This window comes from Neodiprion pinetum, chromosome 4 (assembly GCF_021155775.2).
Source record: "Neodiprion pinetum isolate iyNeoPine1 chromosome 4, iyNeoPine1.2, whole genome shotgun sequence".
NCBI lineage: Eukaryota > Metazoa > Arthropoda > Insecta > Hymenoptera > Diprionidae > Neodiprion > Neodiprion pinetum.
The window spans coordinates 40,080,848-40,100,961 of NC_060235.2; the positions used below are offsets into that span (position 1 = coordinate 40,080,848).

General features: G+C 38.3%; 9 protein-coding genes across 10 annotated transcripts; 6 read left to right on the forward strand and 3 right to left on the reverse strand.

Moving 5' to 3' along the window:
- Positions 1 to 1,699: 1,699 nt before the first annotated feature.
- Positions 1,700 to 4,107, forward strand: LOC124216480 (histone H1-like). The gene is made up of 2 exons (XM_046621038.2): positions 1,700 to 3,405; positions 3,605 to 4,107. The coding sequence occupies exon 1, from the start codon at positions 1,761 to 1,763 to the stop codon at positions 2,448 to 2,450; it is 690 nt and encodes a 229-aa protein (XP_046476994.1). The 5' UTR covers positions 1,700 to 1,760; the 3' UTR covers positions 2,451 to 3,405; positions 3,605 to 4,107.
- A 752-nt stretch (positions 4,108 to 4,859) lies between these two features.
- On the reverse strand, positions 4,860 to 5,300 carry LOC124216481 (histone H3). Its single transcript, XM_046621039.2, has one exon. The coding sequence runs from the start codon at positions 5,268 to 5,270 to the stop codon at positions 4,860 to 4,862; it is 411 nt and encodes a 136-aa protein (XP_046476995.1). The 5' UTR covers positions 5,271 to 5,300.
- On the forward strand, positions 5,223 to 7,092 carry LOC124216482 (histone H4). Its single transcript, XM_046621040.2, has one exon. It carries the CDS (start codon positions 5,503 to 5,505, stop codon positions 5,812 to 5,814), a length of 312 nt encoding a protein of 103 aa, XP_046476996.1. The 5' UTR covers positions 5,223 to 5,502; the 3' UTR covers positions 5,815 to 7,092.
- Positions 7,093 to 8,459: 1,367 nt separating this feature from the next.
- Positions 8,460 to 9,467, forward strand: LOC124218164 (histone H2B-like). The gene has a single exon (XM_046624621.2). It carries the CDS (start codon positions 8,477 to 8,479, stop codon positions 8,846 to 8,848), a length of 372 nt encoding a protein of 123 aa, XP_046480577.1. The 5' UTR covers positions 8,460 to 8,476; the 3' UTR covers positions 8,849 to 9,467.
- A 108-nt stretch (positions 9,468 to 9,575) lies between these two features.
- Tpi (triose phosphate isomerase) lies at positions 9,576 to 11,119 on the forward strand. The gene is made up of 3 exons (XM_046624619.2): positions 9,576 to 9,806; positions 10,108 to 10,361; positions 10,510 to 11,119. Exons 1-3 carry the CDS (start codon positions 9,698 to 9,700, stop codon positions 10,888 to 10,890), a joined length of 744 nt encoding a protein of 247 aa, XP_046480575.1. The 5' UTR covers positions 9,576 to 9,697; the 3' UTR covers positions 10,891 to 11,119.
- mRpL20 (mitochondrial ribosomal protein L20) lies at positions 10,842 to 11,955 on the reverse strand. Its single transcript, XM_046624620.2, has 3 exons — positions 11,815 to 11,955; positions 11,613 to 11,723; positions 10,842 to 11,425 (listed from the first exon to the last, which is right to left on the reverse strand). Exons 1-3 carry the CDS (start codon positions 11,899 to 11,901, stop codon positions 11,177 to 11,179), a joined length of 447 nt encoding a protein of 148 aa, XP_046480576.1. The 5' UTR covers positions 11,902 to 11,955; the 3' UTR covers positions 10,842 to 11,176.
- Sas10 (UTP3 small subunit processome component Sas10) lies at positions 11,952 to 14,268 on the forward strand. Of its 2 annotated transcripts, none has more exons than XM_069135179.1 (4): positions 11,952 to 12,083; positions 12,430 to 13,007; positions 13,150 to 13,799; positions 13,876 to 14,268. In XM_069135179.1, the coding sequence occupies exons 2-4, from the start codon at positions 12,638 to 12,640 to the stop codon at positions 13,963 to 13,965; spliced, it is 1,110 nt and encodes a 369-aa protein (XP_068991280.1). In that variant the 5' UTR covers positions 11,952 to 12,083; positions 12,430 to 12,637; the 3' UTR covers positions 13,966 to 14,268. The 2 variants fall into 2 exon arrangements, with proteins under 2 accessions (XP_068991280.1, XP_046480574.1); XM_046624618.2 differs by having other exon boundaries at positions 12,041 to 12,187.
- On the reverse strand, positions 14,164 to 15,748 carry LOC124218165 (10 kDa heat shock protein, mitochondrial). The gene is made up of 3 exons (XM_046624623.2): positions 15,589 to 15,748; positions 15,169 to 15,336; positions 14,164 to 14,555 (listed from the first exon to the last, which is right to left on the reverse strand). The coding sequence occupies exons 1-3, from the start codon at positions 15,589 to 15,591 to the stop codon at positions 14,412 to 14,414; spliced, it is 315 nt and encodes a 104-aa protein (XP_046480579.1). The 5' UTR covers positions 15,592 to 15,748; the 3' UTR covers positions 14,164 to 14,411.
- A 594-nt stretch (positions 15,749 to 16,342) lies between these two features.
- LOC124218159 (heat shock protein 60A) lies at positions 16,343 to 20,104 on the forward strand. The gene is made up of 5 exons (XM_046624617.1): positions 16,343 to 16,494; positions 17,074 to 17,491; positions 17,667 to 18,253; positions 18,377 to 18,680; positions 18,926 to 20,104. The coding sequence occupies exons 2-5, from the start codon at positions 17,074 to 17,076 to the stop codon at positions 19,333 to 19,335; spliced, it is 1,719 nt and encodes a 572-aa protein (XP_046480573.1). The 5' UTR covers positions 16,343 to 16,494; the 3' UTR covers positions 19,336 to 20,104.
- Positions 20,105 to 20,114: the final 10 nt, after the last annotated feature.

Here is a 20,114-nt window from a genome sequence, read left to right on the forward strand (position 1 = left end):
TTCGACGTGGACGTATGTATCTCCAAATATCAAAGTCTATGTATCGCATAAGCGAAAACGACCGGCTTAAACCTCCCATTCCATACACAATTTCGAACAGAAACCCTCCAATTCATTTTCATTTGACGCAGAAATAAATAAATTGCACGGATTCTACGAAATCGCATTAGTAAATTCGTAGAATTCATCCGTTCCTTAATTTTTCTGTGAAATAAAAATGTGTTGTTTTTTTTTAAATTGCATATAGAATGGAGCTGTTAAGTCTTTTTTGCGTTCGATCGGGAGATACGTGGACTTCGATATTCGAAGATATACATATACGTCGAACGTCGAAATCGACCATAAGAAAATTTATATATTGTCGGAAATTATCCGAATTTCGGATTTGATGTTGAAAATGTTAAATCAAAGGCTCGTAACAGTCTTGAGATGATAACTAATGAATATACTGTATCTTATACTTATTGGTATAATTGTTTTAAAATCACGTCACATTCCATGATTTTCAATTAATTTTTGATGTGTGTATTTTATTTTACCCATTAAAAGAATCTTATGTGAATTTCTTATAACAAAATATAATTTATCGAGCCTGTCGAATTCTTCCGATCTGATATTTTATTACCTGTCGAAACCTAACCCTGTTTCCATACATGGTACATATTTCGGCGCCATAAAACGCTTGCAGAAAAACCTAATAAGAAAGTAGAAAACGGTATATCGAAAAACCGTAATGTGCGTTATTGAAATATTTATCATAAAAATATGATGGTGGTCTTACATTTTCAGATAATTAACTTGGACCATCGACGTATAATGAGAATACACGCCAAATAAATAAAAGCTTCAACGATCTATTTCTAAATAATTATCAGCATTAGATATAAGTATATGGAATGTATTAATGGGATCTACGGAATAGAAACATCAGACACCCCAATCGAAATTAAAATAGCTCTGTTTATATCAGGCTGCAATATTGGATTGTTCATTCCACAATCTATAATGACTGAATCCATTTACCTGCACCTACATCAACCGAAAGCACCACATGCTTATTAACTTATATACGGATTATCGGCACGGCAATTAATTCGAGGAGGAAAATTTCGTAATTAATTTATCCAAAAACTATTGTCATCATGATTATCTGCGAGGATGGCATTCATCCTTGCTGATGTCGAGCCGAATCTTGTTCGAGCAAATCGCGTCGTCCGAGATGGAGGTTGCTCGCATCCCTTCCGACTTCGACGGCTTATATCGTCGCTCCAGGTCGACCTAGAAAATTGAATTTTTGCATGGAGTTGGAGCAAAGCTTTGACTTGAAGTATCACCTAATTTTATACCCAGTAACCGTCACCTAGGTCGGAAACGTAGCAATTGTTGACCAGGGTGCGATCGCAGCGGAGATGCACAGTCTCAGCCGCTCGCAATTTTCGAGAAATTCTATGCAAGAACTCGTTCGAAATCTCTTCCAACCCGTTGTCGAAAGTATGGAGCACCTGGTGACAAAAGCCCGACCACCAGGAACCCCAGGAAAGCTGAGGAAGAGCGATTATCGTCCGCTTACCCGGTTCCACCAGCTCGGAGACTCGTTGCGCGTACTACGTGAAACGCTTGAGGCCTCTCTCCATGGTCCGCGCTCGGGCATAGCTTGGGTGGGGACTTGGCAGTATCGTCATAACTCGTGCATCAGTTGTTTGGTTCGCATCTAAATAATTGCTCTCAAGTTAATTCGACATCAATAATAATCCGCAGTAATGGCAGACAAGGTAGCATCACCTGTAGCAGCCGCTACTCCAACCAGTCCGGCTGTACAAGCGAAGAAAGGTGCCGCTGCTCTGAAATCGCAGAAACCTCGTACCAAGCCGGCGCATCCTCGTACGTCTGAGATGGTCAACTCTGCAATTTCTACTCTGAAGGAACGCGGAGGTTCATCTCTGCAGGCTATTAAGAAGTACATCTCAGCTACGTACAAGATCGACGGAGAAAAACAAGCACCTTTCATCAAGAAATACCTGAAGGCTGCTGTCAGCACTGGAGCTTTAGTTCAGACCAAGGGCAAGGGAGCTTCTGGCTCGTTCAAGATTTCTGCTACGAAGAGTGAGACTTCCAAACCCAAGGTAAAACCAGCAGCACCAAAACCAGCTGTACTCAAGAAGAAGGCTGCCCCCTCAGCCGTTTCTTCTAATAAGAAGGTGAGTGCCGCCAAGAAAGCAGCTGCAGCGAAAAAAACCGGTGCTGCTAGTAGTGTTGTCACAAAGGAAAAGCGTAAAGTCGCTAGATCCCCGGCCGCCAAACCACCAAAAGCAAAGAGCTCTTCCAAGGCCAAAAAAGTCGCTAAAGCACCTACAAGCAAGCCTAAAGCACCGAAACCGAAAAAGGCAACAGCTGCCCCGAAAACCGCCAAGCTAGCACCGAAGAAAGCGGCTGCTCCTAAAAAGAAGTAAATCGCTTCGATTTACAGGCGTCATCTACAATAGCAGTGAGCAGCAGCAGCAAGCAGCAGCATCAACACAAAAAAAAACGGTCCTTATCAGGACCATCAAAAATTTTTTGCAAAACAAATTTGATCGTACGCACGTTTTCATGTTGATGGTGTATACATAAAATTTATGCCAAACATTTTGGAAATCGTTATTTTGAAGAGCAAATTACGAGTTATAAATTATCCGTATTGCCGATACTAGATAGTTGCTAAAATCAGACGAAAATTTATTTCTGTCGTCTTCATAGATCTTCGATAAACTATCAAATCTTTTAGCCAGCGAGTCGATTCGCGTTCACTAAAACGTCAGGAAGTAGTAGATCCGTCGATTGCTAGCATTATAGGGTTTTCCCTAAGCAAAAATGAAAGAAATTTATCGTCAAGCGGTGCTTTCTGCGTTTTATATGTACGCGCTACTCAAGTTGGTAAACGGTATATGTATAGAGAACAACGGACAGTCTATTACCAACGTTGGCACGTGACAGTTTATGAAGAACTTTCATCGGCCTAGTCAGGAGCTAGGTCGATAATTTACGAATCTGCCGTTATTTCAATGCTCGGAAACGATTACAAAAAAGAATTGAAGCTGACAGTCTGCCTGTTATAAATCCTAAGGATTGCAGTCTTGTCGAGTTTCTACTTCATTCAGGGTCCATGTATTCTCTTTTTCGTGTGCGAACGCGTCGAGGTTCAACCGGATGCCATTGTATTGGCTTTACGACCCATTCTGAATTCGCACGCCATGCAAGCGTAGCTTTGCACTGCTTACGCTGATCGAGACGAGTGAATATAATTTTCGCGTGTGAATTGACTACCTGTAAGTTCGGTGATAAAGTCACGCAGTTACGACACTCGTCGGTGTACGTACAATAATTGCAATCGCTTAGCCTACGAGCTGAAGACACTTTTCGTTTGAGGTTAGGAAGAATGAAACGTCATATCGTATTTTATCGTAAATGTTGCATTTCCTTTCTCTTCCTAATTAATTTAAAACCAACTGTTGACATATCGGCCATGTGTTTATTATTGTCTTTGAAAATCATGAATATAATTTTTCCATTCCCGTCCTAATTTAGGACACAAACAATAAACTACATATTTATTTTCTCTTTTCAGCTAGCTTCAGTTGGAACAAGTTCATCTTGGGAAATCTTGAATTTGAACTATCTTCATGTTTATTATTATTAATATTAAAATTTTTTTATAATATAATCATGACATTTAATTTGTGGTAGATATACGTAGCAGCATTTCAATTTCGCAAATACTCTTTTTTTTTTACTATTTTCAGCAATCATGATTTCTTTTCATGAATGAAATTTTTTAATTTCAGATTTATACATTATTAATTCCAGATATTTGCATATGTACTTTTGCAAGAATTTAATTTTTTACCTGTAGATTTATTTTTACAGATTGCATATTTTATATATTACTACAGAATCAATTTTATTTATAATCAATATATTTTTTACTAATGAATTCTTTTCGATGCTTTCCAATTAATTATGCCGGTATGGTATTACCGAAATAAATTAGTTAAATCAATATAAGTACAAAATAAAATGCGATCCATTGGTCAATTTACATTTTTTAATTCCGTAATTCCAATTGAATTATCCATTCTCAGACCCAAAATATCCACTGTCTCCGTGGTGTCCTGTGGTCCTGGACATGTCTTTGAATTTTTTTTTTTTTTTGCTGTATCCTGGAAATATTCTATTTTTAAAGTTTGCTGCAAATGATATATTTATTGACGTTCACTGAGTAACTGTTTGTAAAAAGTGGATTCCCACTTCAAATTGTATTTTTCCCTATTAACAGGTGTAGTAGAAGTAATGTATGCTGTCTTTCTGGATTATGTAGTGCCTTTTGCATACGTCTTTTAGTTTTCCTGCATGTTTTGAATAACCTAAAAATGCCTTAGAATTCGTTACGTATCTTCTACTAGACACCATGTTCTATCAAATCGTGTCAAATGAAGATGTATCCGAGTGTTTTTGTTCAGAATTGAGTTCAATAAAATGGGGGCTACTCTCATGCCTTCTCGCATTTGAGATACGCGAACCTTGATGTTCGGATGTTTACATGCAACTTTGTAATTGACGAGGGCACTACTTCGAAAGCAATTAAAATTTAATGATTGGCAAGTACGGAGTCGATTTCGATGGAATGGTACAATAAACAAAATTCGAAGTTCGTTGCATTATTACAAAAGTTGCAACAGCTCACTTGCTTTAGGAATTTGGTTAAATTGGGTGAGCCCAACGAAAATTCATGTTCGGCATATATGTAGATTCAATTCTTGTGCATAAATTATTTTGGTGGCCCTGAAAAGGGCCGGTCAATTATTGGCTCATTGCAGAGCTATTTAAGCACGTTCACCACGAATACGACGAGCCAGTTGTATGTCTTTAGGCATGATGGTGACTCGCTTGGCATGAATTGCACACAAGTTAGTATCCTCAAACAATCCAACAAGGTAAGCTTCGCTTGCCTCCTGAAGAGCCATAACAGCAGAACTCTGGAATCTCAGGTCGGTCTTAAAGTCTTGGGCTATTTCACGAACGAGTCGTTGGAACGGCAACTTGCGGATCAACAGCTCAGTGCTCTTCTGGTAACGACGGATCTCACGAAGTGCAACGGTGCCAGGACGGTACCGATGCGGCTTTTTAACGCCACCCGTGGCCGGTGCACTCTTCCGTGCTGCCTTGGTCGCCAGTTGTTTACGAGGAGCTTTGCCACCAGTGGATTTACGAGCAGTCTGCTTAGTACGAGCCATAACGATGGATGCGGAGCTAAACGAGCGTGGCCAAATTCGAAAGTGAAGTGGGACTTGCCGGCGGACCCTCTGGTATATAGCAGCGCGCTCAACCAGATGGTGCGCTCTGATTGGCCGGCGGACGTGGAGTGGGGATAAGAGCGTCGAGGGTATATAGGTGGGTCGCGCCGCGCTTACTCGCATTGAACCTCGTACTTTCGACTAACGTCGTACATATCTGATCTGTTTCAACATGACTGGTCGTGGTAAGGGAGGAAAGGGTTTGGGAAAAGGAGGAGCCAAGCGGCACAGGAAGGTGCTTCGTGACAACATCCAAGGAATCACCAAGCCTGCTATTCGGCGTCTGGCTCGTCGTGGTGGAGTCAAAAGAATCTCCGGTCTTATATACGAAGAGACTCGTGGCGTTCTCAAAGTGTTTCTTGAGAACGTGATCCGTGATGCAGTCACTTACACCGAGCACGCCAAGAGGAAAACTGTAACAGCTATGGACGTAGTCTACGCTCTCAAACGTCAGGGTCGTACTCTGTACGGTTTCGGCGGTTAAATTTATCCTGGTCCTCGCTTCAATTCTCAAAACGGCCCTTTTCAGGGCCAAAAATAATTTTCTAATGCAAATCGAATATCACATCACCTTGTTTAACAAATACACATTGTCTTGATTACCATATCCTGTTCAGACATGAATATTTATCTTTCATTCGATGCAGTCGTATTCAACATTTATACTAAGCAATACCGTATTGGATAGCATGAAGATGCCACTACTGATCAGAGGCATGCGAGACGTCCAGTCTACTCTTAACAACCATCGAAACATCAAAAGTGAAAATTTAAATATGATTTAATTAAAATTTGAAGCATTAAAAGTTTGTTCATTCAGTTTTTTATCCGAGACTCGTAATTTAGTTGAAGTAATTACAATTGCACAACTACGAATAACTCGTGATGAATCGATAAAAACATCAACCTATCTATGTATAAAAATTTTGTCATCGAATAAAAAGAGCCATTGTTAAATTATCAGCATAAGACAACCGATGCGGTTATACATACTATAGGTATCTGCGAAAACAAGAATAACGTTATTTCTCTGAAGTAGTTAATATAATCAAATATCAATAGTTGATATTTGTCCTGCCATGCATCATGAAATGCTTTATTATAGTTATACCTATGTAACTTGCGTTAGCTCAAATGACTTTTCCTAAGCTTTCGTTTTATCGCGTTCTGGTTTCAACTATTCTTATCTGACTATGCATCCCAAAACCGGAAATGTGTACTAAACTAGATTATGCGCAGCGCGTTGTAAACCAGAATATTCTTGAAATTAAATAATATAAACTGATACGCGGTAACAGGCTAGTCATTTGTAAGTTTAGTTTATGGGATAGTTGACTGGCCGTTATAGGTATTTGTATTGGATATCCTTCCAGGTATAACTCACCGGTTTACCTGCCAGCTGCCTGAACACGAGAAGGGAATGCATCGAAATTCCGGGTAGTCATTGTCATTATGTTCCATCTTTTTCTGGTAATACACCGTTACATTTCCATTTCGCATAGATAATGAAAATAATTGTTTCTCGCCCCATGCTTTGCCATACTTATTATTAATTTAGATATTGTCAAGACTTCGAGTAATTTTATACTTTGTGAGTAAAATAAAATGTGCTCGAAATGTATAGTTCCGTAGGAAGTGGGGTTGCAAGGGGGAAATAACACGCTGAATTAACGTGTCAATAGGTTTGTAAATTAATTATGATTCGCCTGAATTAAAGAGAATCACCTGAATTAACGCAAAATAAGTAAATCAATGAAAATTAATTGAGAAATAAATGAATTATGAGAAATTAAGTCAAGTTGATTTGAATCAATTTTGATTCGTGCCAGAATTATCTGTCTGCAGAGAAAAGAAAATTTGAATTGAATTATAAAAAAATGGAATTGAACTAAAAAAAATCAATTTGAATTAATTAAAAATATAAAAGATTTAATTGAAATTTTTTGAAAGTCACTTGAATTAGAATCAATTTTATTGAATTAAAGAAATTTATCTGCATAAAAAAATTAATTTGAATACTCAAATCTCGAGTTATTTTCCCCTCGTGGAGTTCCACATGGCTAGAAACACCGTCGCCGCCCTTGTAACATCCAGTATACATATAAATCAATAATAGTATGCTCAGAACGTGATCGACTTCAGGGCCGATAACAAAGAATATTATTGTTTGCTGCTTTGTCGAAGCAAGCATTTTTATTTATTATGCTGTATTAATTAGACTTGACTGGGTTACATATCCTGGGTCTAATTTTTCCCAACGATTGGAGAGTAAACATAGTTCGTTGAGCAGATAATAGATATTGGACAATCAATCCCCTTCAAGACCCAAAAATACAGTAGCGTTTATGTGGCTACTCGTACTCTTATAGGTCCAAAATTGCGAAAGAACCCAAGGAATGTTTTACTGCAACGATTGAGTTGTCAATATCGTAATATGTATTCTGCGAAATCACAATGAAATCGATAATATTAAAATACAATTCTGCATTAGTAATAATCAAGGTAATCACGGATAGTCATGAAAAATCATTCAGGATTACAAGAATATTTTTTTGATCTTAAGAAATCATATGAAATATCTTAGAAATCATGAGAAATCACGTAATTACAGTAAAATGTATTCAAGCAATCTCTCGTAAACACTATAAAATGTAGTAATCACGAAACATGTACTCATGATGTCAATTTTTGTTCCGGCGAAATACCCTTTGACGCAACCAATAATTATACTGTTCTAAAGAATGAATTTTTCGTCATATACATATGTATACAATTGTGATTCATAGAAAATACATTAGTATAAATCCCGCGACCAGACCTAAGTTTGATGATATAGACGAATTACAGGTACGGAATATTATAATTATGTGGATAAATTAAGCAACCCAACATAAAATAAAGTTCGTAGAGTATAGCTTGAAATTACATGCCGACCCACAAACACGACTGCAAGCTGCAAAGCGGAACGTGCAGCCGGGCTTCTCGTTTCCCGGCATGCCCGGTGCGGGTAACGATGGGCGTGTCGTTTGGAGCTCTGTGCTCTCTGATTGGCCCGGCGGCCGTACCTGGCCGCCTAATAAATATGCTGCTTGAGAGAGCGCAGGTACAGTCGTCCTTCGATTCTCGACATCGACGCATAGGAGACAATGACGCCAAAGTCTAGTGGTAAAGCAGCGAAGAAAGCCGGTAAGGCTCAGAAGAATATATCGAAGGGTGACAAGAAGAAGAAGCGCAAGAGGAAGGAGAGCTACGCTATCTACATCTACAAAGTCCTGAAGCAGGTCCACCCAGACACTGGTATTTCGAGCAAAGCTATGAGCATCATGAACAGCTTTGTCAACGACATTTTCGAGCGCATTGCCGCCGAATCGTCTCGTCTAGCTCATTACAACAAGCGCTCGACGATCACATCTCGGGAGATTCAAACTGCTGTTCGCCTTCTGCTTCCTGGAGAACTTGCTAAGCACGCTGTCAGCGAGGGTACCAAAGCTGTCACCAAATACACCAGCTCGAAATAAGCGCGACTGCCTCAATTTGTTTACGAATCGGCCCTTTTCAGGGCCACTAATCATTGTAAACGCTAAAGAACGGTATTTCACAGACGTAACAGTCTGAAGTGTGTGAGGGGTAATTGTACAACCTTTTATGGCGAATTGTTTGACGATTTGGTGATCTCGTTATTTTTTTAAGTGTCCAAATATCTGCATACCTTACTATCACGTCAAAATCTTCTCCCGCAATGTGTATGAAAAAGTTTCAGTATATTATACAGAATTCGGGCGCAATGCGTTGAATATCAGACAACTTCGTACGTGAATTATAGGCTCTGCAAACAGCTAATAATTATAATATCGAATATTATCTAAGCGATAATTTTAAATTCATTCTGAGTCTTTTACCAAGCTGATATTGGCTTCATCAGTACTACATAATATTACGGATATTTAAATGCTCACATCGTGCGTCCTATTCAGATATATGTGTTCAACATTTAACTTGCCTTCTGTAATAATAATTACCGAAAAGTGTCTGACGGGTTTGATATTAATCAAAACAAAAATCCACCTACACGTTTACTTTGAGCTGCAGGTATCCACGTGAGAAATAGATGGAAAATAGATGCACGCATGTACGGATATTATGTGCACTGGGTAGCGCGAGAGCTCTCAATCCCCTCCTGTGCTCTAAATTCTCTTGGCTGATAGAGAGGGGATGTCAAGTGGAGGGGACGACTGAGCCCAGGGCGGATTTCACCTTGTCGCTTATTGTGAAGGTCACGCTAGCAGGTATTTGGTTAAGTTCTCGCAGAGAGCAGAACAATTCGCAAGTATTCATCAGAGAATTGTCAGCAAGGCAGTCTGAGAATCATGGGTCGTAAATTTTTCGTTGGTGGTAACTGGAAGATGAATGGAGTGAAAAAGGAAATAGACGAAATCGTCGCATTTCTAAAGACCGGCCCCCTCGACCCGAATGTCGGTACGTGCAAGTTGCAATGTTACGTTTATTTCAAATAACCTACTGTGTATGTATTAACATTGCGTTTCTCCAAACAAATACAAACTAAATCTGTAGGCAAAAGCGTCGTCTCTGTTGCTGATGAAACAAAAATTGTACGTTAATACTTTTTTATATTTCTCTTCTAGCACTTTCAAATTTTATTCAATATTTATTCGGAACTTTTATCTACGATTTACTCTTGTTGGGACATGACGATAAATCACTGTATTCTATCAGAGTCAAAATATCTTGTCACTAATTGCGTTATTAACTTTTTCAGAGGTCGTTGTTGGTGTACCTGCCATTTACCTGAACTATGCCAAGAGTATATTACCTGCCAACGTACAAGTCAGTGCACAGAACAGTTACAAGGTAGCTAAAGGTGCTTTTACTGGAGAAATTAGCCCTGCGATGCTTGTGGACAATGAGATCCCTTGGGTAATCCTAGGACACTCTGAACGTCGAAACGTGTTTGGCGAGTCAGATGAACTCATTTCTGAAAAGATTGCTCATGCCCTTGAAGCTGGTGTAAAGGTAAATCCTTTGGATTAAGTCTCAGTTCTCAATTTTTACATTGGATTGCTTTTTTTTTTTAATAAGAATATTTATACAATAGGTGTGTTGTAACTCGATATGACTCTTGACAGTATTGTATATATCTTATTTATTTTTCACCCTAAAGGTGATTGCCTGTATCGGAGAGAAACTGGACGAACGTGAAGCTGGAAAGACTGAAGAAGTTGTGTTCAGGCAGACTAAGGCGATTGCGGATAAAATCAAATCCTGGGACAATGTTGTACTCGCTTACGAACCAGTATGGGCCATCGGTACAGGAAAAACAGCAACGCCTCAACAAGCTCAGGAGGTGCATGACAAACTTAGGCAATGGTTATCAACGACTGTTAATCCTGCTGTCTCTGAATCTCTGAGGATTATTTACGGTGGTTCTGTGACAGCAGGAAACGCCAAAGAGCTAGCTAAGGAAAAAGATATCGATGGCTTTTTGGTCGGCGGTGCTTCTCTGAAGCCAGATTTCGTACAAATAGTTAACGCTAAGCAATAGACCTAAGTTGATAAGTTTATTGTGTTGGTTGTTACTACTATTAATAAATGTGATTATTGTTACTCTATGAACGAATGTATAATACATATATAGAAATTTACTCAGCGTTAGAGTAAATGGGTACAACAATAATACTAATAATTCAGTCATAAACATCTGGTTCAATTACTAAATATATTTATCATTTTGTTTATTGTATTAGTGAATATTATAAATTACATTACATCAGCTTCTCATCAATACTATATTATTCTCTATAGCTTAAGTTCACTTCATTCTCTGAAGTTCACTTAAGCATTCCTCTTGTTATTACACCAGGTGGTGTTTTTACATACATCACATCATTAAGACCATCCTGCTTTCCTCTGGCAATTGCTAATTGAGTCAGTGACTTAAAACTTCTGGGTTCCCATATTGCCAGATCAACCAGAGTCTTTCTATCGATCAGAATATTGTTTCGCATCAACGCCTCTTTAAATGTCCGGAGATTTATATCATGCTCGGCACATGCAGCTGTGAGCCTTGTGTTCCAGAGCTGGAAAATTAATAGATCACAACATTGATAATATTGGTAAGATACATTTTGAAATTTTGCATGAAATATATGAACATTTGCTTGTATAGATTCCTGTTGCAGTCGCAGACATATTCTTAATATGTGTCAAGGTGTCAGGTAGAATTTTATGTCTTCTACAAATGCTTAGGTTCTATCGAGTACTTACATTCAACATATCAGCTTTCTTGAGCTTCCTACTCATAGTAGCATAACGCAAAGCACGATGTACATATCTTATAGCGATACTGTAGCAGTTTCTCTTACGGCCAACGAAGTGCTGCGGAATATCGTTGTCATTATAATATTCTTAACAAAATTCTTGGTGAATTGAGATCATTACTAGAGTTAACCTATACGGTAATACTCACTGCGGCGAGTTTGAAAATTTTCCTTTTACGCCAGAACTCATCTGGACCTCTCGACCGCGCGAATAACGTCAATGATTGAAAAACCATCTCTATACCGATTCACAACTCTTTTCTATATTAAATATTATTCATTCACAGCACCGGTGATCGATGACAAGTTTCTGGGTTAGTTTTAAGTATGAAGCCTTAACTTTTTAGGTTAGATTGATGGATAGTTCGGAAGGTCTAAGGTTCGGAAATAGGTGCGATACCTGATGGAACATTTTAAGGTTAGATTTTTAATGTCAACGGCGTGGCGACGCACGCGGTCGACGAACTGTGATTTACCACAAGTAAAATAAAAAATCGGCTTTAACATGAGTCGCAAAATAAAGTGAGAAGTTTAAATTTATTATCCAACGAAAACACATTCAGTAGCGGATTGCTTTTAAGATCGTTTATCAAGAGTTGTTGATTATTGCTATTTTAAGTTAATCTCTCGAAAATGATTTTGCTTTTGTATTGAATTGTTATATAATTTGGATATAAAATAATTAAACAATTTTGTTACTAGAACTTTTGATACGCACAAGTCTTCAAGATATAAAATTCCTTTCATTATGAAATTCTTTTCAGATTTCGAGATGCTGATGAAAATTTGTATGGCTTCGAAACTGGCGACGTATCAGATTCAGAGGAGGAGTATTCCAAGGAAGACAAACGACTGTTGGAGAAAGTTCGGAAAAAAAGAACAGTAGACAATTATGACAGTGAAGATGAAGTCTATGGACTTCATGCTGACGAGGATGTGGACAACGATGATGATGACGATGGATCAGATTCTATGAAATCCGACATCGAAGGTTTGCAGGAGGATGACGATTTGCCTAACGAAAAAGCTTGGGGAAATAAAAAGAGCAGGTTCCATTCTACTGATTATGTCGACCAGGATTACGCTTCGACTAATCAGCAGGACTTGGAGGCTGCAGAACTTGAAGAACAGGAAGCAAGAAATATTCAAAAAAGATTGGCAGAACAGCTGGATGATGCTGATTTTGGATTGGACCTACTTGAGACTAAACAAGATCAGGAAGAGAATGAAGATTGTCAACAGACAGTGAAAACCGATTTAAGCAAACTCACTAAAAGGGAAAAGCAGGCGTTATTTATGAAAGAGAGTCCTGAATTTACTGGGCTTGTAACGGACTTGAAAGGTAATGCATTTAGTGATTATTACCTTCTTACTGTGTCGACTGATGAGTTTCAATTGTCTATTATGAAACAACCTAGGGTTTTTAATATTCTACATATATATATTTGCAACATATAATGAAATGCCCAATTTATTTATTTCAGAATGCCTGACTGAAGCACGAGATATTCTAGAACCATTTTTAAAGTTAATTAAAAATGGTAAATTCTCGGAGTCTGCCGGCTTAACATTTGTCAGGACCAAGTACCATGTCATTCTGAACTACTGCACCAACATACTATATTATCTGATGCTGAAAGCAGATAGAGTACCTGTTAATTCGCATCCAGTTATCAAAAGGTTAGCACAGTACCGCCAGCTCCTAAATCAGTTAAAATCTGGACAAGGAGAATTGTTAGAAGAAGCTGTTGAAATATTGAAAGCTGCTGAAAACAACCAATCGCTTTACAATCTGGACAATGTTGAATTTGATAAAAAGAGCCGAAAGAGGCCATCCGCTGTTTTACCTGATGAGCAGATAAAAACTGGCAAGAGAAACTTTGTTGAAACTGTTCAGGATGAAAAACCAATTGAACAGACGGAGGATGAAAATTCTGAGGTGAATGAAAACGCTGACGAGACTGAGAACCAGGGTACTGAAGTTATGTTTGAAGATGTTGATGGCAAGCGAGCCATTACTCGCCAAATTGCAAAGAATAAGGGACTGACCCCGCACCGTCGGAAGGATCTACGCAACCCAAGAGTTAAACTCAGGAACAAGTATCGCAAGGCTAAAATTCGAAGAAAGGGAGCAGTGCGTATTTGTAGTTTTATTTATATTTTTTAGCACTTAAGCTGTATTACTCAATAATTGAAATTGCTTGTTTCAGGTGAGAGAAGTCAGAAAGGAGGAGACACGCTATGGTGGAGAGACCTTTGGAATCAATGCTCGCGTTAAGAAGAGCATTAAGTTGAAGTGAAAGTAAAAATTAACAATCATTCAAAGAAAACATGTACAAAATAAATTCTAACTTGAGTTTTGGATGTAATATCACATTTGAGACATGCGCAAAAATATTTCTCATAGCACATGTATGAAATATACCGAAATTAATTAATTGGTGGTATACAGGTCTTGATTGGAAATATTTAATGAAGACGAAAAGTGCGATAAAAAATAATTGTTAAACAAATATTTTTATTCGTTACGCAACGTTGTGTATGAAATAATGACACCTACGCACTAGCAGACTTACAGAGAAATAAACATAACCTTCAATTAATTCTAATTAACAATTATTAGTTGCATTCTATAAACACGGATGATGGCTGTGTTTGTATTTGGTATGTCACAATGAGATTATGGACATTCTACCACAAATATTCAGTTTCTGGCATTCATCGAATGTTGGAATTTACAACAGCATTAAGATTCCAATTTAGCAAGGATATCAGATTCACGGAATAGGTGGAACTCCTTATTCTCTTCAAGCTCAACTTTCGTTCCACCATATTCTGGTAGCAGCACAACATCTCCGACTTTGACACTCAAAGGCATGTGTTCTCCCTTCTGTAATCAGAAAAAAACATGGTTTCGATCAAATCAATTAGATATAATTTTTTTTATTAATACATTATTATTTCTATACTATTATTATAGAGCCAGCATATTGGATCTTGTAGTACTGTGTAAGCATTAGAATCACCGTTAAAATCAAGGACTTCAAATGAATTGAATTTCAAACGTATGCTGTCGAAATAGCAAGAATTATATTGTTCAAGTTACTACTTCATATCACTTCCGGGACATATTTCCACCAAATACTCAAACATGATTAAACATAATTGTTGCAAAAAATTTATTAGAAAAAATGATTGAGTAAGATAAACCAATTTTCGTTTCAATGTGGTGTATATGAATGTTCAGCTGATTTCCAATCAAATAAAACATGCCACCAACTAATATCAAATAAAATTTAATTTTACTAATTATATTTGATGATAGTTATTTCAAAATTAAAATGTGGAAGAACGAAGTGACCATTTACATGGAAGCATGACTCCACTGAGCCTAGCAGGAGCGGTTAGAATAGAGTTGAATGGTCGCAAAGACTTTCAATCTATCTTGTATTTGAAGTCACTCTAGTGTTTGAATAGAAGCAGCGACTACGAATGAAACTTACATTGTTCCTAGATCCAGGACCTATTGCAACAACAGTGCCTTTGAGTACTTTGGCTTGAGCTTTTTCTGGGATAACAATGCCACCCTTTGTTTTAGTCACAGCTTCGGCCCTCTGTATCAATACTCGATCAAAAAGTGGGATCAACCTCTTAGCTGCAGCGGCGACGGCCTGTGAAATAGGTTAAAAATATTTGAGATGATGAACATCATGCTACCCGCGAGAATACACGTGATTTCTCATCAACTTGTGAGTGTGCTTGAAACGGCAACAAGAAATTAATACTTTAGGGAAATATTTTAATATGCATGTCAGTCACATGGGTATTCAGCTGTAATTTATTTGCTCTTTAAATGATGGATTTATATCGTTCCCGTAGAATTATGTGGCACCGCGATTGAGTCGGTCCAGAGAGATACGTACCATTTTGAGGAATTATCTTAACTGGCGCGTGTGACGAGTTGATCGGGGAGCTTGAACCTTAGCCGGCAAACGCACACGTTGTGTAACCTATTTGTCGAGAGTCGGAATGGGCCTCCCGTGGTTGAATTTTCTCGAAGCTTCGTTGTTCCGCCCGCCCCACCAAAACAAATTCAGCGATCAATTTTTCCCCTCCGAAATGATAAACGCGCCTTACGTAACGCGTGGTTCCCGAGATTCGGTTGCCGATGACGGATTTTCATTGTTGCGTTCGCGTCGCTGCATTGTTGGGAGAGGCGCCACCATGCGGCGAGAATGGGAAGTCGATTGTTATATCGATCGTCTGCTTGGGAGATTCTAGAAATAATCAACAAATGATAAAATCAATTTGTAAATAATTTATTGGTCAATAGTATTTCCGATTACAGGAATATCATCCAACGTTTTACCGTCATCAATTTTTTATTTAAGACAACATTGCCAACTTCATTGATGCATGATTTTAGATCTCTAGTTTATTGCATCATCTATAATCTCGTAACTTCTAGAAAACACATGGACCGGCGATTAACTTTGCCGGATAAAATCCGTATGTAAAGGAAATTAAGGTATCTAATGATCGTTCCGGTTTCTAAAATAATTAAAACATCTTGTGAAGAATAGTATTTTACCAATCATATTAAATGAACTGTGAGTTTTTACGAATTTAACAAAAGATCGTTGGCCGAGAGGGGAAGTAAGCAGCGAGTTGGTGGGGATAGCAGGCCATGTGATATCGCAGACCTCCTAGCTGTTCTCATTCCATTCAGGGAGCAACGCGCGGTTCTTTGCGGCGACAACGATTCTCGATTTATATTCACATTTTTCTTCCTTTCGCATCTAACGTTTTCAATCGCAACACTTACGAAGGTAATCGAGTCTATTGTTATTTCACAATTCTATTATATTCCTTAATTATTCCACTGCCAATCCTAAGATCGTACGGCTTGTCTAACTTGATAAAAGATTGCTATGCACGCGGCATTCGGCAAATTATCAGATTAACTAACAAATTTTACCATTAAATACTTTTTCGATACAAAATCCAATGCGGTTTAAATCATTTTCGTATATAATTTTTAATATTTTTCTTTTTTCATCACTGTACACACCCTGTTATTCTGGTAAAATTTTTACATAACCAAGTTCGGCGTTTCTCCTCTTCAGACATGGTCTAACCGCGCTTCAACGTTTCTCATATCATAATCTAACCTGTTTCATTGCTTTAGTTTCATGTCATCATTTAATCATTTATATCACAACTTTTAATCCCTTCATTTGTATTTTAAACAGCAATAGATTGATTCGAACATTAGATACTTGCCCTGAATTAATTATATTTAAGTGTATCATGCATTGGATTTTTATTTTACACCTAATTCTGCCATACAGCTAAAAAGGAAAAACACCAACAACTGAAGAATTATTCATTTCAATTCAATTTCACAGATGTACAGACTACCGAATATGTTACGAGGCGTAGCCCTGCGCCAGCTGAATCTCCACTCTAGATCTTATGCCAAAGATGTTCGTTTCGGGCCCGAAGTTCGAGCTTTGATGCTGCAGGGTGTGGATATACTAGCTGACGCGGTAGCTGTAACAATGGGCCCTAAAGGTCGTAATGTTATTTTGGAACAGAGTTGGGGAAGCCCTAAAATCACCAAGGATGGAGTAACAGTAGCCAAAGGAATAGAGCTCAAAGACAAGTTTCAAAACATTGGAGCAAAGCTAGTACAAGACGTTGCCAACAATACTAATGAAGAGGCTGGGGATGGTACGACAACCGCAACTGTTTTGGCCAGAGCAATCGCCAAAGAAGGTTTTGAGAAAATCAGCAAAGGTGCTAACCCTGTTGAAATTAGACGCGGTATGTATTTAGTCACCCTTTTGTGACGCTTTGAAATAGATAATAAATATGAAATAAGTTGACTTTTGCACTTTGGGTCATATACCATGCAATATCTGTTGCAATACTAAAGAATATGATGGCAGCATCGGAGCTAATGATTTACATAAATTTAATGCATACGGTGCACTTTCAGGTGTTATGCTGGCAGTAGAGCAGGTAAAAGAGGAGCTGAAGAAATTGAGCAAGCCTGTTACAACACCGGAAGAGATAGCACAGGTAGCTACTATTTCTGCCAACGGAGACACAGCAATAGGCAATCTTATTTCTGATGCTATGAAGAGAGTCGGAAAGGAGGGTGTGATTACTGTGAAGGATGGAAAAACCCTTACCGATGAGCTGGAGGTCATTGAGGGAATGAAGTTCGACCGTGGATACATCTCTCCATATTTCATAAACTCGAGCAAAGGTGCTAAAGTAGAGTTCCAAGATGCGTTGGTGATATTTAGTGAAAAGAAGATCTCATCTGTTCAGAGCATAATTCCTGCTTTGGAACTAGCTAACTCGCAGCGCAAACCTCTAGTTATTATTGCTGAAGACATCGACGGAGAGGCTCTGTCCACACTGGTCGTCAACCGTCTGAAAATTGGCCTCCAAGTCGCTGCTGTGAAGGCACCTGGATTTGGCGATAATCGTAAGGCAACACTCCAAGACATGGCCATATCTACTGGTGGTATTGTTTTCGGAGACGACGCTAATCTCATCAAATTAGAAGATGTTCAGGTAATTGAAAATTTCGTTTCAAAGCTACGGTTTGTCACTGTACACTATAGGTACAGAATTGCACAGAATCTACTGGTTGATTACAACCAATAATTTCTATTTTTATCTTTATAATGTTTCCAGATGAATGACCTCGGTCAGGTTGGCGAGATTGTCATTACTAAGGATGATACTCTAATTCTGAAAGGTAAAGGTAAAAAAGAAGACATTGATAGGAGAGCAGAACAAATTCGCGACCAGATTGCCAATACCACTTCTGATTACGAGAAAGAGAAGCTCCAAGAACGTTTGGCCAGACTTGCCTCAGGTGTTGCAGTTTTGAGGGTTGGTGGTAGCAGCGAAGTAGAAGTCAATGAAAAGAAAGATCGTGTTCACGATGCACTTAATGCTACTAGGGCTGCCGTTGAAGAGGGTATTGTTCCTGGAGGTTAGTAATCAGTTTCTCTAAACAAAAAGTCCAAGGTGTTATTGGCGCGTTGTTTTTTTCACTTTGTTTCAAGATTTTGTCATTTAATCTAATCGAGATATATTCCCTAAAGTGTCGATGACGATTATAATTCATAACTACATTTTTCAGTTATATAGTGGAACTATGCTGCTTTGAAATTATTCAGCCATTATACATCATATCCAATTACTCTATAAACTATATCACTTTAAAATTACTTTTAGGTGGAACTGCCCTTCTCCGTTGCGTGCCTGCCCTATTAAAGATGAAGGCGAACAATTCTGACCAGGAGACTGGTATTAAAATTGTTGCACATTCGCTGCGTATGCCATGTCTTCAGATAGCACAAAATGCAGGTGTCGACGGGAGTGTGGTTGTCGCCAAAGTGAGCGAGGGCACATTGGGTTATGACGCATTGAATAATGAATACGTAGATATGATTCAAAAGGGTATAATTGATCCAACAAAAGTTGTACGTACCGCACTCACCGATGCAGCAGGAGTCGCGTCTCTTCTTACAACAGCAGAGGCTGTTGTTACGGAAATTCCTAAGGAAGATCCACCGATACCTGGTGGAATGGGCGGAATGGGCGGAATGGGCGGAATGGGCGGAATGGGTGGAATGGGGATGTAATAAGTTTTCAAAGACTGAGCCAAATTCAAATTATTCGTTTTAATTATTCATTCGAGACTAGAGAATCACGGGGAATACCATATCCCAAGTTTCAACACAGTGAATCATTGGATATTACTACTTCAAGTGAAGGTTCACCCGCAGAAAAATGAAATTATTCAATCGAACCAGGTGTTAGATTAAAACAGAAAATGTCATAATCTGGAAACTGAATATTATATCTAGTATGATGAATGTTGGATACATTTCATGGGTCGTAGGAATAGTTGCCTGGGTTAAAGGCGCTGTCATAACAAAGAAAACAGTATGCATATATATCTCGGATATAAGTTGATCATGAGACAGCACGAGTCTTCTTTACACCCACTAATTTGTCACATTTTTTGTTTTCTTTTATTTTATTTTATACTTTGCAAACAAATTTCATCCCTCCTATTATTTACTTTGGCAAAGGTCATCTAAAATCCCTAGCTAACGAACGGCGGCTAACTTTATCTTTTTAGTCGAAACATGTTTTTGGTTGATGATTTAAAGAGCGTGCGAGCGGACTGTGAGAGTACGTACTCGTGCACAATGCATTTTGCGAATCTTTCTCTCGTTAAACGTATGAAGGAGTTCGTTTAATTAGGATAATCTAATTGTAAAAATGTTATCACCTGCTAACTACTATGATAGGATAATGATACGAGTTCTATGTTACTTTTTTAAACATTAGTCTTTACTTTCCAGTTTGTAGTCCAATAAAAGTATGTTTAAATGAAACGTTAAACGTTTGTATC

Excerpts from the sequence above, each read along its gene's own strand:
- LOC124216480 (XM_046621038.2), top strand. The coding sequence starts at position 1,761 with ATGGCAGACAAGGTAGCATCACCTGTAGCAGCCGCTACTCCAACCAGT.
- LOC124216481 (XM_046621039.2), bottom strand. The coding sequence starts at position 5,270 with ATGGCTCGTACTAAGCAGACTGCTCGTAAATCCACTGGTGGCAAAGCT.
- LOC124216482 (XM_046621040.2), top strand. The coding sequence starts at position 5,503 with ATGACTGGTCGTGGTAAGGGAGGAAAGGGTTTGGGAAAAGGAGGAGCC.
- LOC124218164 (XM_046624621.2), top strand. The coding sequence starts at position 8,477 with ATGACGCCAAAGTCTAGTGGTAAAGCAGCGAAGAAAGCCGGTAAGGCT.
- Tpi (XM_046624619.2), top strand. The coding sequence starts at position 9,698 with ATGGGTCGTAAATTTTTCGTTGGTGGTAACTGGAAGATGAATGGAGTG. Across the intron at positions 9,807-10,107 it reads CCCCCTCGACCCGAATGTCG|AGGTCGTTGTTGGTGTACCT; the intron begins GTACGTGCAAGT and ends TAACTTTTTCAG. Across the intron at positions 10,362-10,509 it reads CCCTTGAAGCTGGTGTAAAG|GTGATTGCCTGTATCGGAGA; the intron begins GTAAATCCTTTG and ends TTCACCCTAAAG.
- mRpL20 (XM_046624620.2), bottom strand. The coding sequence starts at position 11,901 with ATGGTTTTTCAATCATTGACGTTATTCGCGCGGTCGAGAGGTCCAGAT. Across the intron at positions 11,724-11,814 it reads AAATTTTCAAACTCGCCGCA|CACTTCGTTGGCCGTAAGAG; the intron begins GTGAGTATTACC and ends GATATTCCGCAG. Across the intron at positions 11,426-11,612 it reads AGAAAGCTGATATGTTGAAT|CTCTGGAACACAAGGCTCAC; the intron begins GTAAGTACTCGA and ends TTAATTTTCCAG.
- Sas10 (XM_046624618.2), top strand. Across the intron at positions 13,008-13,149 it reads GCTTGTAACGGACTTGAAAG|AATGCCTGACTGAAGCACGA; the intron begins GTAATGCATTTA and ends TATTTATTTCAG. Across the intron at positions 13,800-13,875 it reads AAATTCGAAGAAAGGGAGCA|GTGAGAGAAGTCAGAAAGGA; the intron begins GTGCGTATTTGT and ends TGCTTGTTTCAG.
- LOC124218165 (XM_046624623.2), bottom strand. Across the intron at positions 14,556-15,168 it reads GTCCTGGATCTAGGAACAAT|AAGGGAGAACACATGCCTTT; the intron begins GTAAGTTTCATT and ends TTCTGATTACAG.
- LOC124218159 (XM_046624617.1), top strand. The coding sequence starts at position 17,074 with ATGTACAGACTACCGAATATGTTACGAGGCGTAGCCCTGCGCCAGCTG. Across the intron at positions 17,492-17,666 it reads CCCTGTTGAAATTAGACGCG|GTGTTATGCTGGCAGTAGAG; the intron begins GTATGTATTTAG and ends GTGCACTTTCAG. Across the intron at positions 18,681-18,925 it reads AGAGGGTATTGTTCCTGGAG|GTGGAACTGCCCTTCTCCGT; the intron begins GTTAGTAATCAG and ends AATTACTTTTAG.